The sequence below is a fragment of the Madurella fahalii genome (genome assembly GCF_045866475.1).
Source record: "Madurella fahalii IFM 68171 DNA, scaffold_2, whole genome shotgun sequence".
Classification (NCBI taxonomy): Eukaryota; Fungi; Ascomycota; class Sordariomycetes; order Sordariales; genus Madurella; species Madurella fahalii.
In genome coordinates, this window is record NW_027263972.1 from 3480327 (window position 1) to 3508095 (window position 27769).

Below are 27769 nucleotides of genomic sequence, written 5' to 3' on the forward strand. Positions count from 1 at the left end.
CGCTGGCACTGCATTGCTGATGTGGTTCGCGCAAACAGGGTAGAACGTGACAAGCGACCAAGTCACGCCGCCGTCAAGAAAAAGAAAAGAAACCCCAAAGTCGGTGCCGTCTATATATCTGAACGCCGTGCAGTCGAAACAAACCCGGAATGAGACCTCCCCCGTCTTGCCTCTTAACTTGCTGCTGGGAAGCAAGTGGCCGCGAGCTGAAAATGTTACTCGTCTGAGGAATTGATTAAAGATGTATCGGAATGTGGGATCGCCCGAGATGCGGGGAGACCGGGATTGAAGAATGGTCGAAAGGCGTGTTAGTGGCGTCGATTAAAAGCTGAGTAGGTGGATTATATCGTCGAGGTAGGAAAGAGAAGAAAGCGTTTCCTTTGATGAGGATGGAGTCGAGATCGTCGGAATGGGGCAGGGTGCATGCTCCGCAGGCCACGAAACCGCTGGACAGTGGTGTGGTTAGGGTGTCGCAGAACCCACAGCGCTGCACCTGCCGGGCACCTGGATTGGTCGATATGCGTCTGCGATCCGCACCGGCGCAAATCAAGGGGATGTGCAAGGTCGCACCCCGACAAAGTCGGGAGAGGTTACCGAGGCTTCGGCGGCGGCGGTTTAGGGACACCTGTTGTGTCGTACGCCCCTCTCCCGAAGTTGACGAGCTGATCACACTCTCTGACAATCATTGTGAAAGATATGGTGGAAAGGATCCGAAGGAAGCTAGGAAACAATCCATGTCAGCAATCGAGCCCAAGTAGCCGAGCACGCGGCAGTCTATATAGACCAGGGGCATCACGTTGGCAAGCTTGCGGAGCCAAAGGCGCCGGCAGGCAAAGCCGAAATTAATTCTCTGGTAACCAGGCAGTATATCTGCCGCAGTGGTGACTCACAGTTGGGGAACCTCGTCGAGCGACGACAAGGAGAAGCGGAAGGAGGACGGGATTGGCGCCGGGTCGAGGCAATGATGCAAGGGAGCGTTGCGCGCTGCCGAATCGTGTGCAGTGGCCGTTAAGCGCGGTCCCCAGTCAGCGTCTCAGGAGCTGTCGGCGGCTTGTGTATGGAGCTGAAGGCGACACCGAACGCGACCAAGTCGGGCTATGGGTCCCGTGATGGCCGCCCGTGCAGGGGGGAAATATCCGTAACAGTTGGGATCCGTGGAATGAGGCGCAGTCGATGGGTACAATTCCAAGGTGCACTCGTCGCCGGGGTGCGTAAGCGTCTGGTCTGCCTCCTCGGGCCTTTTCTTCTTGACCAGTGTCGGAAACTGCGTTGCGATTCAAGCCTGGCTGGTGAGGTGCCCGTGTTGCTGAATCGGGAAGAGGACTGGCTCAAAGCAGGTTATAAGCTGCAGGGACTTGATGATAGCCAAGTAGACTCGACTTCGTCCAAATGTGCCACGGCTATTCAAAAACCTGAAAGAGGAACCCGGTGCAGTGGGTGTGATGGTTGTGATGATGGGAATCCAAGAAAAAAGAGCGCAAGACGGGGACGGGGAGCCGTCTGGTCTTATACACTAATAAACGGATCGGATCGCTGGGAATGAAAGAGACCTCTTTTTTTTAACCCTTGAGGTGCCCGGGGGTGTTGGCGTCGAACTCATCTTGAGGTCCCCGGTCAGGTACCCCGTCCCAATGTACTCTACCCCTGGACCTTCTCCGTTACGCCTGGGCGCTGTACCGTTCTCACTAAACTGCTGCCTCCTTTTTCGCGATGCCTGTCCAGTTCCACAGCATTTAGACCAGGGTGCTACCATTTCAGGACCCGGCGGGGACGCCTCGGCGGATTACCCATTGCCAGGGGTGCCATGCTGGATCCACTCAGTCTCCCACTCAAATCAACGGAGCTACACGCTGCCCAGGTATCTGAGTACCGCGGGCACTTGCTGCGTGGAAACCGGATGATGTGAGCACACAGTGCAAGCGAGACGAGACGGTACCTCCAGGGCACAGCGGAGCGTCAAAGCCACGCCTGTTGACCCAGCATCGCAACCTCGATCTCTCCATGCCTGTCTCTTGCGGAGATGTGGCCTTCGGGTCTGGCAAGAGAGTGCAATCACAACCCAACACATACAAGTGATGATTGCTGGTGCTCTTTGATGCCCGGGCCAGGTTTTTGCGTGTTTCCATTCGGGATACGCATGCACTACGTCCGATCTGGCAGCTGCCAGATACCACGTTAGATTGCGACGGTAGTGGGTCCCGTCAAGGTGAAGGAAGATCAAGCCGTTGGGCTTGCTTTTTGGGAGCGGCCGACCGTATTGTGGTATGGGAGTGCAGGGCACGGCCGTGCGGTGCGAATAGAAAAATTTTCGTAACAGATCAGCGCCATTTGTTGACGGAAAGCGGGTGGATAGGGCAGGGAAAAACGAACTCAAATCTTCACTGCCTGCTTTGGGGGCGCACGGAGATCCAGGAACCAGGCACGCTTGGGGGTATTAGGTACTGCGTATGTGTAGTGACGCCCACGCCCTCCCAGAACAGGAGAAGCTGCAGGGCACGCTGGAACAAAAAAGGAAATCAGCACCAAATGTCCCGACTAAGATTGGGGTACACAAGCCACAGCTCCCCCAAATCGGATCGCACATCATCGCCGGCCCTGATAACCCTACAATGGGGCGTCACCCATCAGCCACGAGCACACCGGCAAGTATTTGCGTTGCGATGCACAACGCGCAGGGTCGAGCATGGGAGAGAAGACTGCGCCTTCCAACGATTCCGAAAATCCCGTCCGAACTTCAGCCCTAAAAAAAAAATAAAATAAAAAATAAAACATAATAATGAAATAATAAAATAAAATAAAATAAAATAAACCCAGTTTATCCTTGCAAACTCGAGTTTTTCGTTTCTGATCTTTCCGTGGCTTCCCAACGGTCTGGGGAAACATGTCTTTGTCCGTTTACTTGCGCGAACGGCGTCCTCCCATCCAGCCGCAGGCCTCCACATTCCCGAAGAGGGCAAATTGTAGTACGTTAGGTGCTCTGTTGGCATCCTCTGCATGCTCACGGGCGTCAGTCGACCATCACAACACCATTCTCCCAAGGGACTGGCTGAGGTGACTGGGCACGGCGCGTTGAGGCCAGGTCGGGTGCTCTGCCAGCTCGGAACCAATTGTGGTACCGGGAATTTTCGAGCCACACCCAAGAGCGCATCCCCCGGAAGATCCATCCATGCATCTGCAGGCTCGGGCTGCTGGTCGTCGTGGCACTGCATCAGATGAATTCCTATTCTTAGGGCCCCGCCTTGATAGTGAAGGCGCCTGTCCGTCTCAGTGCTGGCTAACTCGGGGACCACGTTTCCCGTTGCACACCACACCTTGTGACTCGCTGCGGCTTGGCCTAGACTTCAGATCGGGAGTCCCGTCCAGAGTCCCGGTCTGCCAGCCAGTCAGCGACAGCCGTCCCGCTTGCCGACTCCCATTCGGCTGGCGACCGCAAATCATGGAAACACCGAGTTACCGAGTTTGCTCTGCCCTAGCACCGAGTCAGCGTGGACCCTGACAAGGACAGCGCCGAGGAGAACGCCGTCATCATCGCGCATGTGACGTCCTCACGGCGCGACACTGCTGGCACAGCTAAGAGGTTCGGTGAGGAATATGCGAACTCGGGAACTCGTCCGCATGCCTTGCATCAATGACATCTCACCCCTCGATCTGAGCACCAGACCGAGTCTGGGGGCAACCGGGCGTGCCTGCGTCGTGCAACATGGTTGGTATGATGGCGATGATAGGCAGGGTCCCCAATTGGGCTTGTATGAGGTGCATCAGTTACTTTGCCGTCTATTCGGTCGATGCTCTGGAGCCCCGAACCGCAACGGCCTCCCATCACCGTTCCGGCCGGATCCGAAGTGCCAAGATCTGATAGGCCGTAGCCACCGCTAACGACACCGCAACTACTTAGTATGTAAGGGCTTGATTCCTCAGACTCAACCAGGTTCGCCGTGCCTGACCTTCTCCTGGGAAACCGAAAGGCTTTCTTCGATACATTCGCGGTTCCACGTAGCGCCGGCCATGAGCGAGCTGTATGTACCTGCCACTGTTCGCTTGGGGAAAACGCCATGGCTGGCTTCCGGTCCCTAGTAGGCATTGACGACGTAGACTGCCGGGAGTGCAACACCCGCGCGTGCATTTGGGCCGTTTACACACCATCACGCAGCCGATAAGGGGAAGGGTTGACAGCGGAACTTGGCCCGACTCCGGGCTAATATTTGGTGACTACCATCACGGAGATTAAGCCAGCCAGCAGTCCCGGATACACTGTTGTGCTGTCAAGCAGCGCTCGCGGCCGAATTTGCGGGGTGAACCATCCGGGGCCCGAGTCGTATACTAACGTCTCTTCACACCAATTAGCTGTCGGGAATACGGCGGTGAATCAAAACAGAACGAGCCCCGACGCGCGACCACCTCGCTGGCTCCCCACAACCAAGGTGAAGAGTTGGACGCGCAGGACGGGGAAGCAGGCTGGAGGGCGAAACAATGCGATGATGCCCAATTTCATGCTCCGTCGCATGCACGATGGCGGAACGGGCAGTGGGGATGCATATCCGTGCATATCAGCAGTCCAGAACCCTTCACCGCGACTTCCAACACAAGATGACCCGAACCGACAGGAGACCGCCGGGACATGTCCGGAGAAGGCAATTCACAGTGAAAGGAACAGCAGTCCCCGACGCAGGTAACCTCCCCGCCCCGTATCACGGGCCCTACGTACGCAGTTGCGGCCGCAGAGTTGTACCGCGGCAGGGCTCTATTCAAGCCCCAAAGGAACCATGGCTGTTGGCGATGAAGAGTCTAGCTGAATGTCGTGTTGGACCCAGCTCTGGACGGATACCGGCGGGTCTGCAGCCTCGCATGCCACAGCCAAATTGATCGGAACCGCCAACACGATATCGATTCCCGCTTATATATCGGCCTGTCAATGCGCGCGATTCGTATGACATATAAATCTATAGACGGGTTTTGTTAATGATTCCCGAACCCGGGACCAGCAAGAGCGAGTACAACGGTGCCACAAACCTTCCTGGTCGTCAAATGTGAAGACCTAACCTCCCTGTTTGCAACTTAGCAGGAGCTTCTAACAATGTCACAGGCCAGCACCGCAAAAATAAACGGCCGGACTTTGTGCCGCACGATCCCGCAGTAAGGCATCGTCCGGGCCACTCGAGGTTCTCGGCGATAACCCGTTTTCACTTTGGGGGCGTCTGGAAGCCAAGAGTGGGCGGGCACCAATTGGCCCTGTTCTACCCGAATCCTCTCCCGCAGTCCCTCATCTTGCAGCCGAAAACTTCTAGAAGCATGCTAATCTCTGTTAAGACCACGGACCATAGCGCTTACGCCCGAGGCCCGAGATGGCCTTCCCCACAGGCTATGAAACGACATTTCGCTCTCGCCCACGGCGACGGGCCCGAAAGCTCCAGCCAGAGAGCCGTGTTGTCGCCATCTCCACAGTTGCCTGCACCTGCGCAAAACCGCTCCAAGGAGGCGCACGCCGCAGTCTGGAAATAGCTGCTGTTGTGCGATGGTGCCTGAAGACCTCAAAAGTGGGTTACTTTGTCATTATCCCGCCTGTACCCCTTTCCTTTCCCGATGCCTGCCTCACGTCTCCTTGACATCATGCGTCGAGTCATTTCCCAGTCGCCACCAGGAGACTCACCGGCCCGTTGTGCATTGGGACATGCAATACAACCCGTTTACGGGCGCAGCACGAAACTGCATCTGCTCGGTAAGCGACAAGGGGATGACGCGGCAGCCCGGACTCTGGAGCGCAACCAAATTTGACCTCCCCCCCCCCCCCAAAAACCATGAATGAAGGCTGTTCGAACAGCCTTGCCCCCTCCCCCCCTTCCCAACAAGCCATGCCGTCAGCCAACCGGGCCCGCGGGCGCGGTTAATTATTAAGGGCCGCGCGAAAAACGTGCTTCAGCCTACGCCGCACCGGGCAGGCTCCCGGACCAAGCAGGCTCGCACGTGTCGTGGGGCCACCCACCAGCACTCCTGTGGCGTGGGAGCGATGGGGAGAAGCTGAGTCAGGAGAACAGTGCTCCGTTTGATTCGGACCCCGTTCACCGTTTGGCTGAGATGCTGGACCTTGCACCAAGGTACCCCCCCCAACGGCGCGTCTTTCTGCGCACGGCATTGATGAACGAGCTGAGATAAGGCGATGGACAGGAATGCCTGCGGGCAGAGCCGCGACGTTGCCGACCGGACGGAACTCGGGCTCCAGCTGTTTGTTGTACCTGCATTAGCCTCAACAGCTAACCGCAAGGCGGGACCCTTGCAGTTCGCCACCCATTTTTCCAGCACAGATTCCAATGAGCGCTTTCTTCTTCTCCGGTAACCAAAGTCGTCTGCTCTACGCCCCTTTTCAAGGGCCCAAATCGGAATCACAAGAGCGCCCGAGGCTGAATCTGCTGTTTGTAGCCGGAGCTGCGGCAAACAGCAATCGGGATCCCAACACAAAGCCCAGGCAATACTGCAGTGTGATGCGGATCTGTCACGACCAAGGCGCTTCAGGAGATGATGCCATTCATCCACGGGCAGCCACTAACGAGGCGGCACACATCATAGTGCAGGTCAACAAAAGACGCATTCGGAGTTCATCATGTGACGGCAATCATAGATGGTCGGCCGTCTGATCCGCCTCTCGCGCAGCACCCAGGACCCTGTCGTCCTCTGCGGCTGGAACACGGCAACTGATGCTCTTGCTTTGGGCCAGCGATGCAGATCCGCAGTGCGAAAGCGGTTTGGATAGTTCCACTATTGGCCGCCCATGTCGCTGGCTTTCAGGACGTGACATGCAACAGCATCCCAGGGCAATGGATCACAGCTTCAGCTGTCAACTCGAAGTTGGATCGTAGGGCTCGTCTCGCAGTGCAGCCGACGATTGGCGAAGGACCACGGCCGTTTTCCCAACAATCACAACACCCCTGTCCTATCACCCCGGCTGGCGACCGTTAGCATGGTTGGTACAGTACATTACGCTGCCCAACCGATGGAGCGAAAACGGAAGCCCGATTATGACGGACCCACTGCTCGCTTCGTCAAACGCACCCCAAACTCAGATCCAAATTTCCAGAAGAACCGGCAGAACACCAAGGGCGATGCGACTATTCCTCATTTCAGAAGAAGGGCTCCTCCTAAGAGTGCCCCTGGTTTCCAAGCTTTGGGGGCAGAATTCCACAGCGCAGCACAGCGCAACACAGCACAGCAAAAGTAGCCCATAAACGGCGTTGCAAAGCACTTCCGATGCGCAATGCGATGCGCAATCCAATGCGAAAAGGCCAATGCCCCGGTTCGAGAGAGGGATCTCCGTCTCCAAGTTGTGGTCGCAAGCTCGACGGCCGCGAGAGCCGCGTGATTGCACGGGGAGCCATCCCGATAGGTTCCTGCGAGCTCCTGCACTGTGCACGCTGGTGCATGCACGCCCGGACGAGGTGAGGACAAGGACCAGCGCACAGGGACCAGAGCTGCAAGTACTCCGTGCGCACCGCGCAGGGAAGACTTTTGGAAGCTGCGTGGAAGCACAACATCCTTGCTGACACGCGCCGGTCCACAGTGCAGCTCCGTTCCTGCAGCAAGGCTGCCAGGCACGCACCACACCATCTTCCCCAAAGCGGACAACAAAACCGGTCTTTCTGGCTGTTCGAGGGCGCATTTACCGGCCCCAACAGGGTGAACAAGCCCCTGACGTTGCATCCTGGCCTTCCAACCGTCGAACGGCGCCGCGTGGGACCGGGGAAGCCTTCCGCCTTTGCAGCAAACCCATATTTTGCCGTGTCTTTCGGCTTCGTTTGCTCATTAATCCAAAATTTTTTTCTTAGGGTTATTTCCCACCCGCGGTGATTCCGTTTGCCTAGGGAATGACGGGGACGAGGAACCGGCCGGGCGGGCTGGCCAACTATTTCCTCTTTTTGACGTGTTTCAATCTCTCTCTGCCCGCAGGGCGACCGTTAGCGTTACACGCTTCCACTAGCCCAAAGGCCCGAATACTCGGGATTCCGGGGTCGGCTGATTCTGATGCACGGTCGGTCCCAGTTACCATGCCAAGCATCATCAGCCACGGGGTGTTTCTTTTCCCGTTTCAATTTTTTTTTTTTTTTTTTTTTGTGACCTCGCTTCATTTCAGAATATTATCGCCACCCGATGTCAGCTTTGGTGATGGCTGGGCAGCAAGAACAAAGACCTGAAAGAGAAGACAGGTGGAAACGACCGACGGCTTGCAGATCTAGCGCAATCCGCGAGCCCGATGTTTCAGTGGTCTGGTACCGGTCGGGCATTGCCTCTTTCATTCATATCACGGCATACGAGCGAGTTTCCCTTTCTTTTTTGGGTTTGCAGTGACAAGACCCTGACAAGAGCCCCCCCTCTCCCACCCCCACCACCTTCCGGGCAGGAAAAAAAAAAACGAAAAGTGAATAAGAAAATCCGACATTTTTGCCTGATCACCTACGCTGCTACGAAACGAATTGTAACACCCTAATAAAATTTTGACAATCAGAACACTGTGAGAAGGCTGGCAAAAGATTTTGGTTGGTGCTGCGCGCTCAGACGCGCCTCGGGCTCTAGAAGCATGCCGTCTCCCGGCAACGTGGCCGACTGGCTGGACTATTTCCTGGGGATGCCGGATCCTCGGATCCTTTGCCCAAGCCCTTTCGTGATCCTAGTGAAAATCGTGAAAATCCGGGATTGGAGAGGGCGGGGAATCCAGAGCTGACAGCGGAATGTCTCAGACGAGAACCGGAGAGCGCGAGAATTCGAATTTCGTTTCCGGTGAATGCTCTCTCATTGCGGCGCTTTTGCCAAGGGAAGGAGTCAAGACAGCGTAAGACGGGGCGTTGCTCTCGCTTGGGGGGCACTACGGTAAATCCCGAAGCCAAGGACAGGAAATGGGAAGAACTGCGCTTTGACATGAGTCAAGATGAAGGACGTGTCAAAGCTGCCGCTGCTAGGACACAAAGTCTGACCTGTGTCGGAACGTAGGAGCCAGGCGCTCGAGCGATGACGAGATGACTAGCTGGAATCACCTGCCTTTCAAGGTAATGTCTCGGTCGCCCCGCCAGAGCGTGGTTGGGAGAAAGAGTGAGAGCCGGCTAGTTGAAACACATTCTTCATCTTTGCGATCCAACATCGATCGGTCTAAAGCCGAACCTTGTCCATATCAGAAGACCCACGTTCCTATGCCCGTCCAAGAGGTTCCGTTTCAGTTGAGCCGGCAGACGCTTGTATCAGCTCGCAACTCCTTATCCTGACGAACTCGAAACCCAACAATCGCACTCGAACAAGTTCCATGAGAGGAACCAGACAATCCCGCGCAAGGGAAAAAAGAATAGGAAAAAATTACAAGTCAGTCCTGGAAAAGGCAATGCGTCAGCCGCGAATCGAACGCGGGGCCCATCGATGGCAACGATGGATTTTACCACTAAACCACTGACGCCTAGCATATCACTGACTCAATTTCCTGGTTTGGAAGATATGTTCTTTGGAAGTAGACTAATAACATAGATGTCTAAACCAAACTATATGATCAACAACACAAAGATGAAGAAGACGCGGGTGTTCTCCGCAGACTGACCGCCATCTCCCCCCTATTGGAGCTCATGGCAAGTCGCAAGAGGTTAAGACTAAGACCTACATCTGTATAGAGAGAGAGACAGCACACCAGGTCTCAGATTAGCGTAAATTGATCAGTGAGTTGGAACATCAGATCTGGACCTGTCACAAATTCCACAAACCCAATTTCCATCTCAAACCAAGCCTTGCTTCTAAGCCCTCACTCGGTTTACCCTATCTTCTTATTCGCTGCCTACCTGTCTGGAAGAGAAACAAAAGACAACCGACGCCGCAGATGGCAGGTGGAAATCAACACCAGATCAATGCAAGATTAATAGTTGGGGCCGTGTAAAATACCTTCCCCATCCCATCCATCCTAGGTAACTATGCCGCCAGCCAGCCAGCCACCCCGCCATCCGAATCAACCTCTGCCGGAAGAAACCCCCATGTCAGAACGCCAGGCTAGTCAGTATCAAAAACTAAATTACAACAAGAGAGGAGAGGAGGGTCTTGGACTGGGTAAATCAGACCGGCCGAAGTCGAAGTTCATAATGCATCTCAAACCGGCCTCCCAAGACCTTCCCCAACATACCCCCCCCTCAACGCTCGAGAACGATCATATGATGTTAAATGTCTTTTCCTTTTTCCCATCCTGTTCCTCCCAATCCTCCATCCCACCCGTTTCGCCCCGAGCGCGACCTCTACCTGCTCCGCCTCGGGAATTTGACTAGCGACGGCAATGACAGCTATCGTCCAGCAGTGTCCCCCGGTTTTTCTTTTTTCACTTCACTTCGGTGTCGAAGCATCCAGCTTCAGATACGCTTCTTGTAGCGCCCTGACCTCGATCCCGTCCATCTCAAGTACCGTGACCCAGTCCCTCAACTGGATGTTCTTGCCCTTCTCCTTGTCCTCACGCCACGTCCCCAACCTCGGGTTCCTCGGATCCGGAGTCAGCGTCGTCTTCTCCGGCAACTTCCCGGTGCTGCCACCTCCAGCCGCCGATGTCGCCGCGTCGCCCGCACTCGCCCCGCCCCTGGGTGTGCTCGCTCCGCTACCCGGCTGCTGCAGCCACGAGTACTCTTTTTTCTTTTTCCGTCCGAACCCGCCCATGAGGGTGCTCAGCGTCTGGTTGGCGCTGGCCGTGCTCGAGGCCTCTGCTAACCTGGCGGCGGCGGCTCCTTTCTTGAGTTCCTTCTTCGACGGTGCTTTGGCCGTCGTTTCGGTCTCGGGGGCCGCTCCCGAGCCGGGGGTTCCCGGGGCGACCGAGCCGGCGCGGGATCCGCCTTGGGCCGGCGCCTCCGGGTTCAGGCGTTTCTGCCGCTTCCGCAACCTAGCCTCCTCCACTTCGCGGTCGGCCTTTGCTCCGTCGCGGACGGCTTCCATCAGGTTCTTGGGACCGTGCTTGCCGCCGGCGGGTTTGGGCGTTCCTTGCGAGAAAGCATCAAAGGAGCCTGCGAGAGAGCATGTTAACAGGGACAGAGGACACAAACAACAGGGACCGGTGCGGCCGTACGCTTGAGGGGGTTGAGATCCGCAGCGCTCTCCGGGTCGACTGGAATGGAATCCAGACCGGTTCTCAGAGGCGCTGCGACATCAGCCCATTCGGCTGGGATCTCGCCGTGAGATGTCGTCTGCCGGACGACGGCCACGCTATTGGCATCCTCGACCAGCTCCCTGAGCCGGTGCTTGGTGGCGATGGACAAGAGCGCCAACTGATCCACCAGATAGGCGTCGTGCGGAATGAACGAGCCCGTTGTTGCCACCATGGTGCCGTCGGGACCGGGCTTTGTGCTCACTGTGACAGTGGGCGGGGGGAATTCTTGAGGGGCCCGCATCTTGCCCATGGTGCTCGCCGCGTTCTTATACTCCAGGTTGAGTCCGATCCCGTGCTCTTTAGCGATCTTCTCTATCCGATGGTGCAAATTGGGAACAATCAGGAACGGGTCTCGGATCTCGGTGCTGCGCACGACAGCCAGTCTATGCGCGGCTTCCTCCCAGGCTCTCTGCGCAGCCTCAGCCTCGTAAGCCTCCTGGCTGAGAGCGCCGACGGACTCGCCGGGCTGATTCGCGAAACCGGCGCCATAAAAGGAACCTTTACTTCCCGGGGCATTTGCTGGCGCGCCGGTCCTTGCCTCTTGAGCGAAGGAACCGCCGTAGAACTCGGCCAACGCCTGTTCCTCGGCGCGGAGGTCGATTCCTGTGCCGGCTAGTGAGTCGCTCACGTCGTACTCGTACTCTCTTGTCGGTCGCTCCACTGGTTTTGACGGGGGCAGCATCGCGCCGGGTGTCGGGGGAGGCGGCGGAGGCGCGATTGGTGCCATGGTCGCTGTCGTATACTGCGGTTGATTCGGCGGGGTCGGGGCGGATTGGGGCGCCGGAGTCGCGGGATAAGAGGCCCGCGTTTCTGGGAGAGAAAGCGTCGGGGTTTGTACGGGCGATGGCGCAGAGTTGCCGTTGGTATACGGAGTCGTGTATGGCTGTTGAGTCGGACTGGGTGCTGCGAGGTTCGAATAACCGGGCGATGCCCCCGGCGAAGCTGCAGCTAGCTGCGGGCTCGCCGAGTACATATACTGCGACTGCGGCGGAGGAGATGTCGGAGATGTTTTTGGCCGTTTATTCGGGGGCATCGCGTATCCGGGCGGTGGTGTGTTGGAAGGGGGGGGCGAATGTTGCTGCGGGTATGGCGGCCGCTGGGCCATCTGGGACATTTGCGAGATGTGTGGCGATTGGGGCATCTGCGGCGCCGCCGGTGGTACCTGCGACTGAGGTTGTGCCATTGCGAAAACGTGCCACGCGGGCTTGCTACCTCCTCGGGATCGAGCTGCTAAAGCAAGGTGTTGAGCGTAGCGAAGTCACTAGTCGTTCGATGGGCGGGAAGCGTCGAACCGTGGCGATCGCGGAAGCAAAGGAGGCTTGAGTGAAAAGTGCGCGAGGAAGCAAAAGGTAAGAGAGAGACTTCTCAGGCCCAAACAGGTCGCTCTCTTTCAGATCCGGGCAGGCGCACCTGCGATTCCGGTCTATTCGCCCTTTCCGGAGCCCATCCGGCACTGTTTGATTGTTCGAGTCGGTACGAATCGAATCGACGGTCTATATTGTAATCCTCAACTCGGGCTGATCGCGGTTTCGGCGGAATCGATGCGGGCGCGGTCGGGGTCGCGCGCTGTTCGGGTCGTTCTCTCTCTCTAAAATGCGTTGGGGGTTCAAAATCAAAGAACGCTGCTTCCCTGCCGAGTCTGTCGCGTTCTGCCGGGTCACGTGCTGCGGTAGCCTCGCGGGCACAGAACCCCCTGTGGCTTGTGCGCTTTTCAAACCTCGCGGTCACCTTCATCAGAGCCGCAGGGTCACAGCAGCCCGCGGGCCCCGTCTTTGAAGGCGCCGTTCTTTCTCGCTCCATCCCCGGTCTTGATCAACCCCCAAACGCTCAACTCTCGCGTCGGGGCGAACTGGAGTTCCACAGCCCTAACTCCAAGTAATCAAATTGATACTCGGCAGCTGCAGTAATTGAAGAAGCATCTCAGCTCTGCTATAAACATTCTGCTGGAGAAGCGCACCGGGGTCTTTGATTGTCGGCATTTCATCGACTGTTCGCGCCGACAAAGAAAGTCAGGCCCTCGGTCTGTCGCTGAGAGGGCTGCCCGCCATGGCTTCCAAGCGGAAAGCTGCCGCGATGGCGTCTGCTGCGCCCGAGGAGCCCGTCGACCCAGCCGATGAACTGATGTTTCTCTGTCTTGGCGGCGGCAACGAAGTCGGCCGGTCGTGTCACATCATCCAGTACAAGGGAAAGACGGTCATGGTGCGTTGTAGTCCTCGGGAAGGCAGTCTAGTCCATTTTGCGCTGACTTGAATGCCCGTCCACAGCTCGATGCCGGCCAGCATCCGGCCTATGACGGGCTTGCTGCGCTCCCCTTCTTCGACGACTTTGACCTCAGCACGGTAGATGTGCTTCTCATCAGCCAGTAAGTTCGCTCCTGAGTGACTCCCTATGCCTTTGCACGAGTCTCTGCGGCGTTGAGCTTGGGGCACGGCCATGGGTAGAGGCGCACTCGCAATGAGTCGCCGTGGCATTCCGCTGTCGTTGGGGCTGCGCAACCGCTGCCGGCCGTCACGGTCGCCTCGCGGCTTCTTTTGCCGCTCCACAACATGTACCATCATCCACCATCATCAGATGTATTCAGATATCAAATACAATATCATGTCGCCATTGCCCATCGCTGTTCCCGGCCTCCCCGCTCCCGCTTGCCCTCTTGTGAAACACCCCACGAGCCACACCTCTGCTTTGCCCATCGCCTCTCCCGAAGCAGCTCCTGACTGACTGACTGGGATAGTTTCCATATCGACCATGCGGCATCATTACCATACGTCTTGGCCAAGACAAATTTCCGTGGCCGCGTCTTCATGACGCATCCTACCAAGGCCATCTACAAGTGGCTGATCCAGGACAGCGTCCGCGTCGGCAACACGTCGTCAAATCCCACCACGCAGCTCGTCTATACCGAGCAAGACCACCTCAACACGTTCCCCCAGATCGAGGCCATCGATTACCACACCACGCACACTATCTCGTCGATACGCATCACGCCATATCCGGCCGGCCATGTCCTCGGTGCTGCCATGTTCTTGATCGAGATTGCCGGTCTCAATATTTTCTTCACCGGAGACTACTCCCGAGAGCAAGATCGCCATCTGGTGTCGGCCGAGGTCCCAAAAGGCGTCAAAATCGACGTTCTCATTACCGAATCTACCTATGGCATCGCCTCCCATGTCCCCCGCCTAGAGAGGGAACAGGCACTCATGAAGTCAATCACTGGCATCCTCAACCGGGGCGGGCGAGTCCTCATGCCCGTCTTTGCCCTTGGTCGCGCCCAGGAGCTGCTACTCATTCTCGATGAGTACTGGGCCAAGCACAAAGATTACCAAAAGTTCCCTATTTACTACGCCAGTAATCTGGCTAGAAAGTGCATGCTGGTATACCAGACTTACGTTGGAGCCATGAACGACAACATCAAGCGGCTCTTCCGCGAACGCATGGCTGAGGCCGAGGCTTCGGGAGACAGCGCTGGGAAAGGCGGGCCCTGGGACTTCAAGTTCATTCGCTCCCTCAAGAGCATCGACCGCTTCGAGGATGTCGGCGGCTGTGTCATGCTGGCCAGCCCCGGCATGCTTCAGAATGGTGTGAGCCGAGAGCTTCTTGAGAGGTGGGCGCCGAGCGAGAAGAACGGTGTCATCATCACCGGCTACAGCGTCGAGGGTACCATGGCCAAGCAGATCATGCAGGAGCCCGAGCAGATCCAGGCAGTCATGACGAGGAGCGCAGCCGGAGGAAGGCGAGCCCCCGGGGGCGATGCCGAGAAGGTCATGATTCCTCGCCGCTGCACGGTCCAGGAGTACTCGTTTGCTGCGCACGTTGATGGCACTGAGAACAGGGAGTTTATCGAGGAGGTCGGCGCCCCAGTGGTGGTAAGTGATACCCGCCTACCTGTATACATGGATCATGACGACTAACAGCAATATGGTCAGATCCTCGTCCACGGCGAGATGCACAACATGATGCGTCTCAAGTCCAAGCTCCTATCGCTCAACGCGCACAAGACGAACAAGGTCAAGATCTTCAGCCCTCGGAATTGCGAAGAACTGCGCATCCCATTCAAGACCGACAAGACGGCCAAAGTAGTCGGCAAGCTGGCGTCGATCCCGCAGCCCATCAAGATGGCCAAGGAGAGCAGTCCCACCCAGGAGCCGCAGCTCATCACAGGCGTGCTAGTCCAAAACGACTTCAAGATGTCCCTGATGGCGCCCGAGGATCTCCGCGAGTACGCCGGCTTGACAACAACCACAATCGCCTGCAAGCAGCGGCTCAAGCTTAGCGCCGCAGGCATCGACCTGATCAAGTGGGGTCTCGAAGGCACCTTTGGTAGCATTGAAGAGCTGCCCGAGTCCAAGGCACACCACGAGAACGGCACAAACGGCGATAGCAACGGCGACAGCAAGATGGAGGACGCTGACGAGGAGCTTCCCCGCGATGAGGTGGTCGCCGCATACCTCGTCATGGGCTGCGTCACGGTACGGTACCGGACCAGCGGTGAGGTGGAGCTCGAGTGGGAGGGCAACATGCTCAATGACGGCATTGCTGACGCCGTGATGGCGGTGCTGCTGGGGATTGAGAGTAGTCCCGCTGCAGTGAAGCGTAAGCGCTCCGTATTTGACAGGTTTACATCTCCCTCTATCATAGTCTAACCCGAAACCGTAGGCTCTGCCAGCAAACACTCGCACTCACATTCAGAAAACTCCCTGACCCTCCCGGTCCGCAATCTCCACGCGAACGTCTCCCCGGCCGAGCGCCTCGAGCGTCTCATGATGTTCCTCGAAGCCCAGTTCGGTGCAGATAACGTCTCGCCCATCGCAGAACCCAAACTACCCCCGTTAACCCCGCCAGCCACCCCGCCATCTAAGCAAAAATCCTCACAAAATAAAGGAGAATCAGATGATGACGGCGGCGCATCAATGGATGTCTCGGAAGACGAGCGCTCGGTGGATGAGGAACAGAGGCTCCTCAAGGAGCGGCAGCAGGCCGAGCTGGCGAGGCTGCATAAGTTGGGGATTCCTGTGCCGGGAGTGTTCATCAAAGTCGACAAGATGGAGGCTACCGTGTGGTTGGAAGGGCTGGAGGTGGAGAGCAAGAACAAGGTGTTTGCGGATCGCGTAAGGGCCGTGGTGGAGAGGGCTGTCGAGGTCACCGCACCGTTGTGGGAGTAGGCAGTTCTCCAATGCTGTCGTTGCGATAAGAATGCTAGGGAGGGGAGTTTCTTGTCTAGCTGGTTAGGTGGATGGATGGGTTTTTCTTGCCGAGACGAGAGTGAAGGCATTTCTATTCTCGGCATGTCTTGTCTCACGGTGTATCTCTACGGCAGCCGCTGTATTTTGTCTTCGCGGCGTGTAACTGCTCTTGGCCGCGGATCTACGCAGTTCTCATCTGTCTACCTTTGTATTATCACAATCAGAAACAGGAGAATCTACATCCAGTAAGGGTCCAACCATCAAGCTCGATGACATCCAATGAGTAAGCAGACACGACCGATGGACTTTATCAACCAAGGGATATATGAATGCAACAAAGGCATCTATCTATCTGGCTTTGCCCTTCCAGCACTCGCAGGCCGAATAAAAACTGGCCAAATGAAAAGGAGGATAGGGTATGCAACGAATCGTCAACACCAATATCCCAAACCAACCTTCCCCTGGAATAGAACTAAACTTAGGAACCAATTCAACCCCGCTGTGTAATACATGGTATACAAACCGTGTGAAAGAAGAATATAAGGCATGCGTCCTGGTCACCGCATTATGCAAAATCTCATCCACCAATATAAAAGAAGAGGCCATATCCACGCCGCAGAAAACCAAATTGCTTCCCCAGAAGAAAGAGAAACGGGAATGTCCCAAACCACAGACTCATAAATCATCCAAACATATGCAGACCCACTTTGATCCGTCACCTCACCTCGGGCTCAAGGCGTCCCGGCTCGACAGACCTCCCTGGCCCTTCCTCAACGCGCGCAACTCTTCCTCTAGCTTACGACGCCTGGCTTGTTCCTCCTGCAACGTACGTTAGCTCCTCGCTCGGAAATCTGGGTCAAGGGGAAACACCAACCTTCAACTCCTCCTGGAACTTCTTCCGCTCCTCCTTCATCGTGGCCCTGAACTGCTCGCTCAGCATGTTCGCCCCGGCCCTACCGCCGGCCCCCGCGCCGCCGGGGACCTTGAGCCGCTCCTTATCCAGCTCCTCTCGCAGCCTGCCCACCTCCTTGTCCAGCTTCTCCCTCAGCAGCCGGACCTCCCCCTCCAGATCCTTCTTCTCGCTCAGCACATCGTCCAACCTCCCCTCCAGCTCCAGCTTCTCCTTCTCGGCCGTGATGCTCTCCCTCGTGATCTCCTCCAGGTCCTTCAGGGTGTTCTCGAGCTCGCCCTTGAGCCGCGCAATCTGATTGTTCAGCTCCTCCGTCTCGGTCGACTTGGACAGCGCCGCGGCCTCGGCCGCCCGCTGCTTCCGCGAGCCGTACGCGCCGTCCAGCTCGGCCTTGGCGATCGTCACCTCGGTCTTGAGCTCGATCACCATGACGTTCATGCGGTCAATCTCCTCCTCCTTCGCCCTCACCTCCTCACGCAGCTTGCCCTCGGCCTCCTCGGCGGCCGCCAAGCCCGCGCGGAGGCGCGCCAGCTCCTCCCCGCCGGCGGCCGTCTCCCCGAGCCGCGCCTCCGCCTCGGCCAGCCGGGCCTCGACGCGGGCGTACTCGGCCTCGAGCGCCGCGACGCGCGCGTTGCGCTCGCGGAGCTGCTCCTGCGCGGCCTTGGCGGTGGACTCCGAGGCCGACTCGTTGGCGGCGCTCGTCTTCTGCAGCGTGTCCATGTCGCCGAGCAAGCGCGCCAGCTGGGCCTGGGCCTCGCGCGCCGCGCGCTCGCTGTCGTCGAGGCGCATCTGCGCCTGCTCGAGCTCGTCCGTCCTGGCCTTGAGCTCGCGGTCCTTCTCCGACTCGCTGCGGTTATTGAGCTCGCGCTGCTGCTTGATCTGCCGCTGGAGTATGTACTTTTGTTCGCGCAGCCCCGTGGCTTGCGCGTAGAGCCATTGGACCTTGGTGGAGAAAGCTTGCAGCGAGTAGGGCTCGTTGGTGTAGCCATCGAGCTCGTTGCTGGAGAGGTCGTCTTCGTCATCGGGGATGCCGGGTGTGCTGGGTTGGCTGCTGCCGCTCATGGCGGCGCGTTTCTGGCGCCGCGCCGCGCGCTGCTGCTCGATTTCGGCTTCGCCTGTCTGGATGATCTCCCATAGGCCCATGAGGACCGCTTCGACCTGCTCAATGTCCCGTTTGCCCGTCGAAGCAGAAGACGAGGCATCAAGGGCCCGCGATAGTTCCGATCCGAGGTTGGCGAGGGCCTTCTCGAGGTAGTCGAGCTGTTCGTCCAGGGCACCTTCGGGGAATGGTGGCTGGTCGGCATTTGATTGTTGGAGGATGAGTTGGACCTCACGGCTCAGAGCCTCGACCCGAGCGCTCGCCTGGTTGAGAGACGACGCGATAGCTGTGGCATCTTCAGTAGCCTGGGATGCGGCTCTCTGCTCCTCCACTGCGGTGGCAAGGCCTCTTTCCATGTACTCGAGCTGGCTGGTCAGCGATTCGCCAGAGCCAGCCGCGGCGCTAGGGCTCCCAAATCCACCGTTCTTCGCCGGATTGAATGCCACAATCACATCGCGCAGCTGGCGGTTAAGCCGCTCTAACCTAGCCTCAGTGTCTGAGATCGTCCTGAGCTGGTCTGCGCTCTGCGTCCGGAGAGTCTCAGTCTCGGCGTTCATCTGCTGCTCAAGCGCCTTGAGGCGTGAGTCGGCGTTCTTGAACCGGCTGGTCTCATCCATGATTCTGGAGGTCTCGTCCTGCATCCTCGACTTCTCCTCGGCGACTCGCGCGTTCTCTTCCCTGAGTTGCTCCTCGGTTGATTTCAGCCGCGCGTGGTCTTCCCGGACGCGGGCCATCTCATCCTTCAGCTGCTGCTCCAGAGTTTTTAGCCGTATATTCTCCTCCAGAATGCGTTCGTTCTCCTCCTTTATCCGGTCCACTTCCTCGCGCAGCTCACGCAGCTGAGCATTTTGCTCCCGGATCGGCGACTTCATGGGGATCTCAATAGTGTTCTTGCGCTGGCGGGCCGGGCCGTCCAACTGGTCGAGAGGCAGGTACAGACTCTTGTCGTCAAAGTCGAGCTCCTCGCTGGGAATTTCCAGGCTGTTGCGCGTGTTTGTGTAGGTATAGAGACTCTCCGGGCTGCTGGGAATACCATTCAGCATGGGCCCGACTGGCGGCTGTCCCGATTTCTTGGAAGAGGCGCGGTGCGTCATCTGCAATATGCCAGCTGTGTGTTGCAGCAGACGCCTCTGGGGCTCCATCAGACGCTTCTCGAGCGAGAACAGCTCGGTGGCGAGCTCCTCGCAGCGCCGCTCGCTCGCCAGCCTCTCCATTTCGGCTTCTTTGGCGGAGTCGCTCATTCGATTGCCTAGCAAGCTCCTCCTCTTTCCCTCTGCCTTGGAAGGTGAATACAGCCTCGCCATGGATATCGCAGCGTCGCGATACTTGGATTGTATCGCCAGGTTCGCCCGGGCCTGTTCGATGCGCATCGACAGGGACTGCACTTGTTTCTTGAGGTCATCTACCTCTTCCTGTGACAAGATCTCGAACGTTTTGCTATCGGTAAGGGCGGTCTCGGTGAGCAGGTGTACCTGGATGGGGTCCTTCAGGTCGACGAGGGCCGAACTCTGCGGCCGGTCGGCGTTCAACTATAGAGCAAGACTTTTGTCAGCAGGAGTCCATCGAATGCACAGTTGGGAACGAGAACTCGTACGGGATTGTATCGCGGCCGGTCCTTCTCAAAGCCATTGAGGAGGTCTTTCCTGTACCCTTCCACCAGCACCTTTCCCGTCGGCGCACCGAGAGGCGGCTGTCCGACGGGAGGAGACAACCTCCCTGGCAAAGGGAAGCCATCCCCGCGCCCTACGCCCGCTCCTCCTGATCCTCCTCTCCTCGTCGCGATGCCGTTCATCGTGTTCGTATTAGAAGGGTGTTTGTTGAAATTAGTTGTCGTTCTCCTAAGCGGACATTATACGGGAACAGGGTTTAATCCAAAATCGCCTTGTCGGTATCTCCAATCGTCGCGCTCCAATGCACGAGGGGCGTGTTCAGTTAATGCAGTCCTGCGCGACGACCGGGACGGTCCGAGACGTCGGGCCCGAGGCGCGTGTCTCTGAGTCTGCGTGTGCGCGAACCCCCGGAATCGACAGGACGGCTTGATTGAATCCGGTCCTGGTAGGGAAAGAAAAGGAAGGGCTGTCGAGGCAACGCAAAATGAGAAGGCGGCGCGAAAGTGGATCGTCGGCCCTTTAAACAGGGGCGGCGGCACGTGGGAATTACCAAAGAAGGGAGAAGAGACGCCCGCAAAGCAAAGCTTGGGTCAAGGGGTTCGGCCCAAGTATTTGCGGAGTTCTCGCCGATCCGTAATGCGAAGAACAAACAGACGGCGAAATGGGCATGGGATATGGTCGCAAAAGGTGGACTCCACGGGTTCGCAGTGGTGACGACAGAAGGGCGGAATCAAGCCTTTTCCAGTTAAAACGCATCGGGCAGTGACACAAGGCTGTGCCGCCCCCCAGTGGGCGTTGGGAAGACACACCGACTTCCCCGGGCTGAGCCGATCCGGCGCGCTGGGAGTCCGATGGTCTGCACCTCAGCCCGGTCCAATGAGCCACCTTCATCGGTGCTTGGCGCTGCCCGGGGAACATGGCCGCCCATATTTTTAGCCATAGTGTCCGGCCATATGCCAACGCAGGATGAGGCGGTGGCGACAGCATCCCCAGGCGCATTCTCGGACCTCACAAGACAAAGCTCAACGCACGCATGGTCAGTGGCGCGCCGGACTGGCCATCCCCGCATCCTCCCGGCTCCCTTTGTTTGTCTTGGGCTCTTCACATTGTGGCTGTGCAGGAGCTTCGATATCCACCGTCACGAACTAGTGTAGGCATGGCTCACTTGGCCAACTTACACAACCCTTCTCGCGTGAACCAATGATTCGCTGCCAAAGCTGCCCCCGGACGAAGCTGCTCGTCATGGGGAGAACGTGGTTACACACCATACGGCTTCCTTTCGGCCGCCTGGGCCCGTCACGTCCTAGCCAAGTGCAACACAATCTCCGTTCTCCAAGACGCATGTATGCCTAAAGAATAACCTGATCAATAATGAGCCCAGGCACGCACACCCCTCCACCCGGATCACTCTTAGAATGCCCCGCGAACCTCGTCGAGGAGCTGTTGGCCCATCGTCCTTCGTCTGTTGCTGCCGTCCCCTGCGACGGGCTGCTGGGCACCAGAAGTAGCGCCCGTCGATGCGCCCTCGCTTTCGAGCCTCCTCCGCATGCCCTCGAACCTTTCGTTGCTCTTCTGGCCCTTGAGCCCGACGATCCATCCTGGCAGACGCCAGCGCTTCACCGATCCCGGCAAAAGCTCGCTGCGCCAAGCTTGACCCACCATCCATCCAACAGCTGCACCGAGGAGCGAGCCAGGCCATTGGAATAGTGCCAGCTGGAAAGCCATGAGATACTTGGTCGACTTGTCAGAGAGTGTCAACCCCGGACTGTCCTCGTTGGTCGGCGGCCCCGTAGAGAAAGCAACCTTGTACTTGTAGATGTGCGGCACCATGGCGTGGTACTGCGCCAGTACGGCAAAGATGATAGGCGTGGGACCGGCCGGCAGGAAGTCAAACACCCCAAAGCTCAGAGGCCGGAAAACCGCGGCTAGAAGGACCGGCGGAATGATAGCTGTAAGGAACCCTGAGACGAGGATGAAGGACTGTGTCCGAGGTTAGCAAGCTCAGAAGAAGAATTTTTGGGAGACGGCATACCGCATATTTCCTCGAGCCCCACTGTTGCTCAACGACCCTCATGTTGTATAGGGCCATGGCGGCGAAGAGCACCTCGGTCGAGTTGGTGTAGCATAGCTGATATATCAAGGCCCGCCAGGTCTGGCGATACTGGATAATGTGCGTGCCGATCGAGATGTAGAAGTAGTGCTTCACGTCGAAGAGACTGGCCGCGATCGACGACCCGACAAGCCCAAGCACTAGGGTGCGTGTCACAGGTGTGCTCGCGAACGACATGATCTTGTTCTTTCCCCGCCAATTGCTACCTCAACATGGTCTGGGGCATTCCGTGGAAGGGGCCAAGTCAGCGCAACCCCACGGTTTCGGCACGCTTCCGAAGAATCGGATAAGGAGAGAAAAACAATATCGTCCGCAGCAACGAGGATAAAGCAAATGTTGGCAAAGTATTAAAGAACTAAAAATTTAAGAATGTGGTCGGTGACACCAAGCTCCCGACGACAGATGTCAAGTTGACGGTTCCGGACAGAACAGCGGGCAAGCAGCTCACATGCCACATGCGCCGTTCCTGAGCCAAGACCTGGCCCATGTCATCGGTCCCTCCCTTTGACGGAAATGGAAACGGTGCAGTGGACCCACATTCTCTCAGCCCTCCATGTCCGCCGTCAAGACGCGAACTTCCAAGCTTGCGTATTCGTACGGCGCAGGCCAAAATTTACACAATCCTCGCTTGGTTTGGCAACCTGTCCGTATGCATCAGACCCGCTAGTTCCGACCACACGCGCAAAATACCGCTATGGTGGCAGCGGTGCATTGGGGAAACTAGCTTTGGAGAGCGTTGTGCTTTTCTCAATTCCTCGATTCTCTCTTCCTATATTCCCGTTTCGATACTTCCGTTTCAAAGACGCCGCGCCGAGTGTGCGACGTCACCACGATCAACAGACATGTCGGACCTATACTTAAGTAGGATACGCAGTTGGCTCCGCAGCTCGCCGCCCGCGGAATGGGTCGCCAACCGTCTTCGTGATACGCTTATTGGAGCCCTAAGTCAGGGCCCCATCCCGCGCCATGTAGCCTTCGAGATGGATGGCAACCGGCGGTATGCGCGAAGCCACAAAATTGAAACCGTCGAGGGCCATCATCACGGCTTCGAAGCCCTTGCTAGAGTGCGCACCCGTCCCTCGACCTGTCCACTGCCGTCTGTGCTCCGCAAGCTGACGTGACCGCCCAGATTCTCGAAGTTTGCTATAAATGCGGCGTCGAGGTCGTAACCGTCTACGCCTTCAGTCTCGAGAACTTCCATCGCCCCAAGTACGAAGTGGACGGGCTTATGCAGCTCGCCAAGCTCAAACTGGAGCAGCTCATGCAGCATGGAGACATCTTAGATCGATACGGCGCGAGCGTTCGGCTGCTGGGGCAGCTGGATAGGGTCCCGCCGGACGTCTTGGAAGTCATGCGAAGAGCAATGACTGCCACCAGACACAATACCGAGTATGAGGGCCCATTCAAAATAGAAGCCATTTTCCTGCATGCTGACCCGTCCGTCTAGCTGCGTCCTCAATATCTGCTTCCCATACACGTCAAGGGACGAAATCACGAGGGCCATACGAACCACTGTGGAAGAGTTCTCGACGCCTCGGCCCCATAGCACGGCCTTCTCGCAGAGCCGCATCTTTCAGAAAATAATGTCTTCTCAGGGGCGGGAGCCGGATATCCTGCCATCCATCACGGAAACGACGCCTCCGTCTCATCCGGACCAACCGGATGAACTGGCGCCTCCGTCCAACTCGGGTCTATCGGATGATCAAGACGAAGCCGTCTCGACCTCGAGCACGCTACACTCCGACTCGGCCGGTCACAAAATTGGGGACGGAGAGGCGGTCGCCATATACCCTAATGCGGAGAGCATCACGCCCGAGACCGTTGACCGACACATGTACACGGCCGGCTGTCCGCCGCTCGACATCTTTGTCAGGACTAGTGGTGTGGAGAGACTGAGTGACTTCATGCTCTGGCAGTGTCACCAAGACACCCAAATCTTCTTTCTCAAGTGCCTCTGGCCCGATTTCGATCTCTGGCACTTCATCCCGGTGCTGGTCGAGTGGCAGAGGAGGCAAAAGCAGAAAGAACGAGGTGACGGGCCCCGCCGACGGGCGAAGCAGGAATAAATGACCTTGATTGTTATCGGATGACGCATGGCGTTGGGGAGAAAAGAGTCGGGATTGTTCCGGATTATGTTTGCGGGCGGTGGTTCCTGGCTAGATCACGCATTTTTACTGTTCATGGTGCATCGTCTGTATCATTTCCCCCCTTCAGACGCTCAACTCCGATTAACGAAGAATACCGGAAGTAGAAAGAGGAATTTAGATACGGTAGCGATTACAGCGTAACAATAATTCAGTTTAGGGTTTTACAGGGACAGTCGCCTCCTCGCTTGAATGCCATCCCGAGACAAACAATTAAAGATGCGCGTGCGCTGCTCTTATCTTATCAGCCCCATTGAGCTGTGACGTATCGGAGGGCTCAGAATTTTGGCCGGCAGCGGTCCCAAGCGTCAATGCGCCCCCCCCCCCCCCCCCAACCGGCAGAAAGCCGCCGCTAGCGGGTTGTGGTGCGCCGGGTCACCTGTAGGCTCTGGAAGATCCCCCGGTCGAGGCTCACCCATTTTTCTCTGCCCAAGTAGACCAGTTCCTGGATGTCTCTTTCGACGCGTTGTGGTCTTGCCGATATGATTCTACAATTGTGCATAGTCTCGACAAATCTGTGAGTTGGATCGCTGCGCAGCGCCTCTTCGGCCTCCCACAAGCTTCGGCGCTCCGCAAAAGCGTGCCCTCCGCTCTCTCCCCTTTCTTTACCCAAGCCCCCGTTCTCCCACTATCCCCCGTCCCCCCTGCTCTCCTCTTTCACCTCGACGCCGACATCTCGCCAGCACCGTCGATTATGAAGACAGCCAAACCCCCAGCGCCCGAGGGCGCAGGCGGCTCGAGCCGCAGAGCACAACCTGTGCGCCAGACGCGGATCAACCCACCACGCACGTCGTCGCTCAATCGCGCCAACTCGTTCGCAAGTGCGCCTGCTCAAGAGCAGCCCATCGACATTCTGCCGGGAGTAACGCACTTTGCAGACGCCATTACGGCCCTTCCAAAAGAACTAGTTCGACACTTTACACTCCTGAAAGAGGTGGACGCCAAGATTTTCGCTCCCGAGGCCGCCCTCTTCCAGCTCCTTCACGACGCCCTCAACACCCCCCTTCCGGACCTAGCCCGACCGCTCAATGATGCGTCGAGCAGCGTCGCGTCCGTGTCCGCACCCATGTCTGCGCCTGGCAGCACCACCGGTGCCTCCAACCCTCCCCCACCGCCTTCCAACGACGGCTCCGCCGTTTTCGACCCCGCCAACATTCCTCGCCGCACGCTCTTCCGAGATACTGCACTGAAGATACAAGAAATGCTGGTGTCTCTGGAGGAGAAGAATCACGTCATAGCGACTGCGAACGATGCTCTGCAGAAACAGTTGGGCCGCATCGAAGAGCTGTGGCCGCACCTCGAGGGCGAATTCAGCGACGAAGCCAAATGGGGCAGTACTACACACTGGGCCTATGTGGAAAACAGGCAGGCAAAGGCCAACGATAAGCAGGCAGAACGCTCCCGGCGCGAGGGCGCGGCTACTCTTTCCGCTGCCGCCCAGCAGTTGGCTGAGGAGGCGGCGGCTCGTAGCAGCGATAGGAAGCAGGCCATGGCTGCCAAGAAGAACTCGAAGAATCAAGCTGCCGAGGCAGATGCGGAGAAGACGCAAGACGCTGGGAGGAAAACCCAAGGGGGTGGTAAGCGGAAGCCTCTCCCCGATGGCACTGCGGCTGTGGGTCTCGGTATCACTTCTGCACCTCCAGGCAGCGGGAACGCGCCGTCCAAGCGGCGCAAGGTCGAGACTACGAAGTCGAACGGAGGTACTCCTACCGACCGCGCAATGAGCACCGTCTTTGGCAATAATACCTCGAAACCGAAGACGACAAGCCCCAGAGCGACGCCCGCGCCTGAAAGCGGGAACAAGAAGCGCAAGGCGCTTCCGACGTCAAGCAACCAGGCAAAGAAGAGGCAAGCTTCACTCTCTGCTCTCCGAGCCTGTAGTCATCACATCACTAACCTATATGCAGCAGGACCAACGCAGCCATGTCTCCATCCGTCACATCCTCCCCCGTCATCGGGACGTTTCCAGACCCTGTCAAAGTCGGACGTGATTCGCCTGTCCCGTCAGCTGCTCCCCCAAGACCTGCCACTTCTCGGGCACGGCAAAATTCTATACAGTCAAGCATTGAGAACGGACGACAGCGCCCGGCATCCGTTGCACCAAACAAACCAAATGGCAACTCACCGGGAACACCTGATCCAAACCAGCAGAGCAACGGAACGAAGACAAACACTGATTCCAAGGCGCACAAGGAGACGGTCGTGCCCGTCCCAAGTAAGCCCCATACAGTGAAGCCAGAGAACGAGGAAACGCTCCACCCAGCACCCGAACCGGCACAGAACGGAAGCGGCAGCAACAAGGAGAGCGTCGCTACAAAGCCAAGCGAGGAGCGTGAGCCGCTAAAGAAGGAGTTGGCAGCAACTCTGGCCATCCAACCAAGCCCCGTCTCGAGCGCAGTCAAGACGACCAAGAGCGGCAGGGCAAGCAAGCCTTCTACCCCCGCGCTAGCAACCTTTGCCGAGGCGGCCTCGCTGTCGTCAACAACCACGACATCGGTGACAACAACATCCTCAAGGTCTCGTCCATCCCGGAATAACGCAGACGCCGCCAGCACCGGCAGTGCAAACACCACGACCGCCGCTGGCACGACAAACGTCACAGCCACCACCACAACTGCCACTAAAAGAAGCCACAAAAAGGGCGCCTCCATTTCCGCGTCGGCAGCAGCGGCAGCTACTGCCCTCGCGACCACGGCCGCCACCAGCACCACCACCAGCACCACCACCGCTACCTCTACCTCTACCGCCGCCGCCTCCACCGCCGCGGAAAAGGAAAAAGAAAAGGACAAGGAGAGAGAAAGAGATAAGATGCCGGCGGCAAGCGGCGGTAGTGCGAACAACAATGCCAAGCGCGGGGTGGACGCGGACGTGGACGACGAGGACGAGGACGACGAGCAGGACGAGAACGAGCCCGTGTACTGCTACTGCAACCAAGTGAGCTACGGCGAGATGGTGGCGTGCGACGGCGAGGGTTGTCCGAGAGAGTGGTTCCACTTGGGGTGTGTCGGGTTGAAGATCGCCCCGAAGGGTAATGGTGAGTTTCTTCCCCCCCCACCCCCACCCCTCCTTGATGAGTATCCGAGGGGGGTGCTTTGTGATGGTCGTGATGATGTGATGTGATGTGCTAACTGGTGGGGTGATATAGCGAAATGGTATTGCGAGGATTGCAAGAAGAGACTGAAAGGTGGTGGTGGGGAGAGGAGGTAAAACCCTCTCTCCCAACCCGGCCTCCTTTTGGCCGAGTGGGAATTGGCGGTTCTTCACGGGCTGTTGATGATTCTTCTAACCCATACCTATCACCTGCGTAGGCGATCTACGCGTATAATATGAAATGGGAAGGCGTGGTTTGGTCCCCTTTGCTTTGCCCCGCTTTGCTTTTGCTTTTGTGTGGGATGCTGTCTGGGAATGCGGGATGAGCGAAACGGATGGATGGATGGATGGAGATTGGAACCGCGTCACTGGACTGGTTGCGGTGCATATCTGTATGAGTAGGTCAAGGGAACGTGGTTTTTGTGCTTCGAGAAGGATTAAATGGTTGCAGCCGTCAAGTGTATTGCGGTAAAGGCCGCGCAGCACGGC

The 27769-nt window shown here is 57.6% G+C and overlaps 6 protein-coding genes and 1 non-coding gene across 7 annotated transcripts; 3 read left to right on the forward strand and 4 right to left on the reverse strand.

Annotated features, from left to right (window-relative positions):
- Window positions 1-9356: 9356 nt before the first annotated feature.
- Window positions 9357-9427, reverse strand: MFIFM68171_t62. Its single transcript has one exon. It is a non-coding gene; the product is annotated as a tRNA-Gly (tRNA).
- A 902-nt stretch (window positions 9428-10329) lies between these two features.
- Window positions 10330-12320, reverse strand: MFIFM68171_03779 (Transcription initiation factor TFIID subunit 4; the record flags this gene model as incomplete). Its single annotated transcript, XM_071059200.1, has 2 exons — window positions 10330-10994; window positions 11057-12320. 2 exons carry the CDS (start codon window positions 12318-12320, stop codon window positions 10330-10332), a joined length of 1929 nt encoding a protein of 642 aa, XP_070915301.1.
- An 863-nt stretch (window positions 12321-13183) lies between these two features.
- Window positions 13184-16296, forward strand: YSH1 (endoribonuclease ysh1; the record flags this gene model as incomplete). Its single annotated transcript, XM_071059201.1, has 5 exons — window positions 13184-13336; window positions 13402-13499; window positions 13869-15000; window positions 15061-15727; window positions 15791-16296. The coding sequence occupies 5 exons, from the start codon at window positions 13184-13186 to the stop codon at window positions 16294-16296; spliced, it is 2556 nt and encodes an 851-aa protein (XP_070915302.1).
- Window positions 16297-17037: 741 nt separating this feature from the next.
- MFIFM68171_03781 (Up-regulated during septation protein 1 domain-containing protein) lies at window positions 17038-20118 on the reverse strand (the record flags this gene model as incomplete). Its single annotated transcript, XM_071059202.1, has 3 exons — window positions 17038-17136; window positions 17192-19855; window positions 19921-20118. The coding sequence occupies 3 exons, from the start codon at window positions 20116-20118 to the stop codon at window positions 17038-17040; spliced, it is 2961 nt and encodes a 986-aa protein (XP_070915303.1).
- A 1228-nt stretch (window positions 20119-21346) lies between these two features.
- Window positions 21347-22223, reverse strand: MFIFM68171_03782 (UBA domain-containing protein Ucp14; the record flags this gene model as incomplete). Its single annotated transcript, XM_071059203.1, has 2 exons — window positions 21347-21916; window positions 21969-22223. The coding sequence occupies 2 exons, from the start codon at window positions 22221-22223 to the stop codon at window positions 21347-21349; spliced, it is 825 nt and encodes a 274-aa protein (XP_070915304.1).
- Window positions 22224-22888: 665 nt separating this feature from the next.
- RER2 (cis-prenyltransferase) lies at window positions 22889-24112 on the forward strand (the record flags this gene model as incomplete). The annotated part of the gene is made up of 3 exons (XM_071059204.1): window positions 22889-23110; window positions 23176-23435; window positions 23494-24112. The coding sequence occupies 3 exons, from the start codon at window positions 22889-22891 to the stop codon at window positions 24110-24112; spliced, it is 1101 nt and encodes a 366-aa protein (XP_070915305.1).
- Window positions 24113-24884: 772 nt separating this feature from the next.
- On the forward strand, window positions 24885-27397 carry MFIFM68171_03784 (Chromatin modification-related protein; the record flags this gene model as incomplete). The annotated part of the gene is made up of 3 exons (XM_071059205.1): window positions 24885-26038; window positions 26101-27224; window positions 27336-27397. 3 exons carry the CDS (start codon window positions 24885-24887, stop codon window positions 27395-27397), a joined length of 2340 nt encoding a protein of 779 aa, XP_070915306.1.
- Between the last annotated feature and the right edge of the window lie 372 nt (window positions 27398-27769).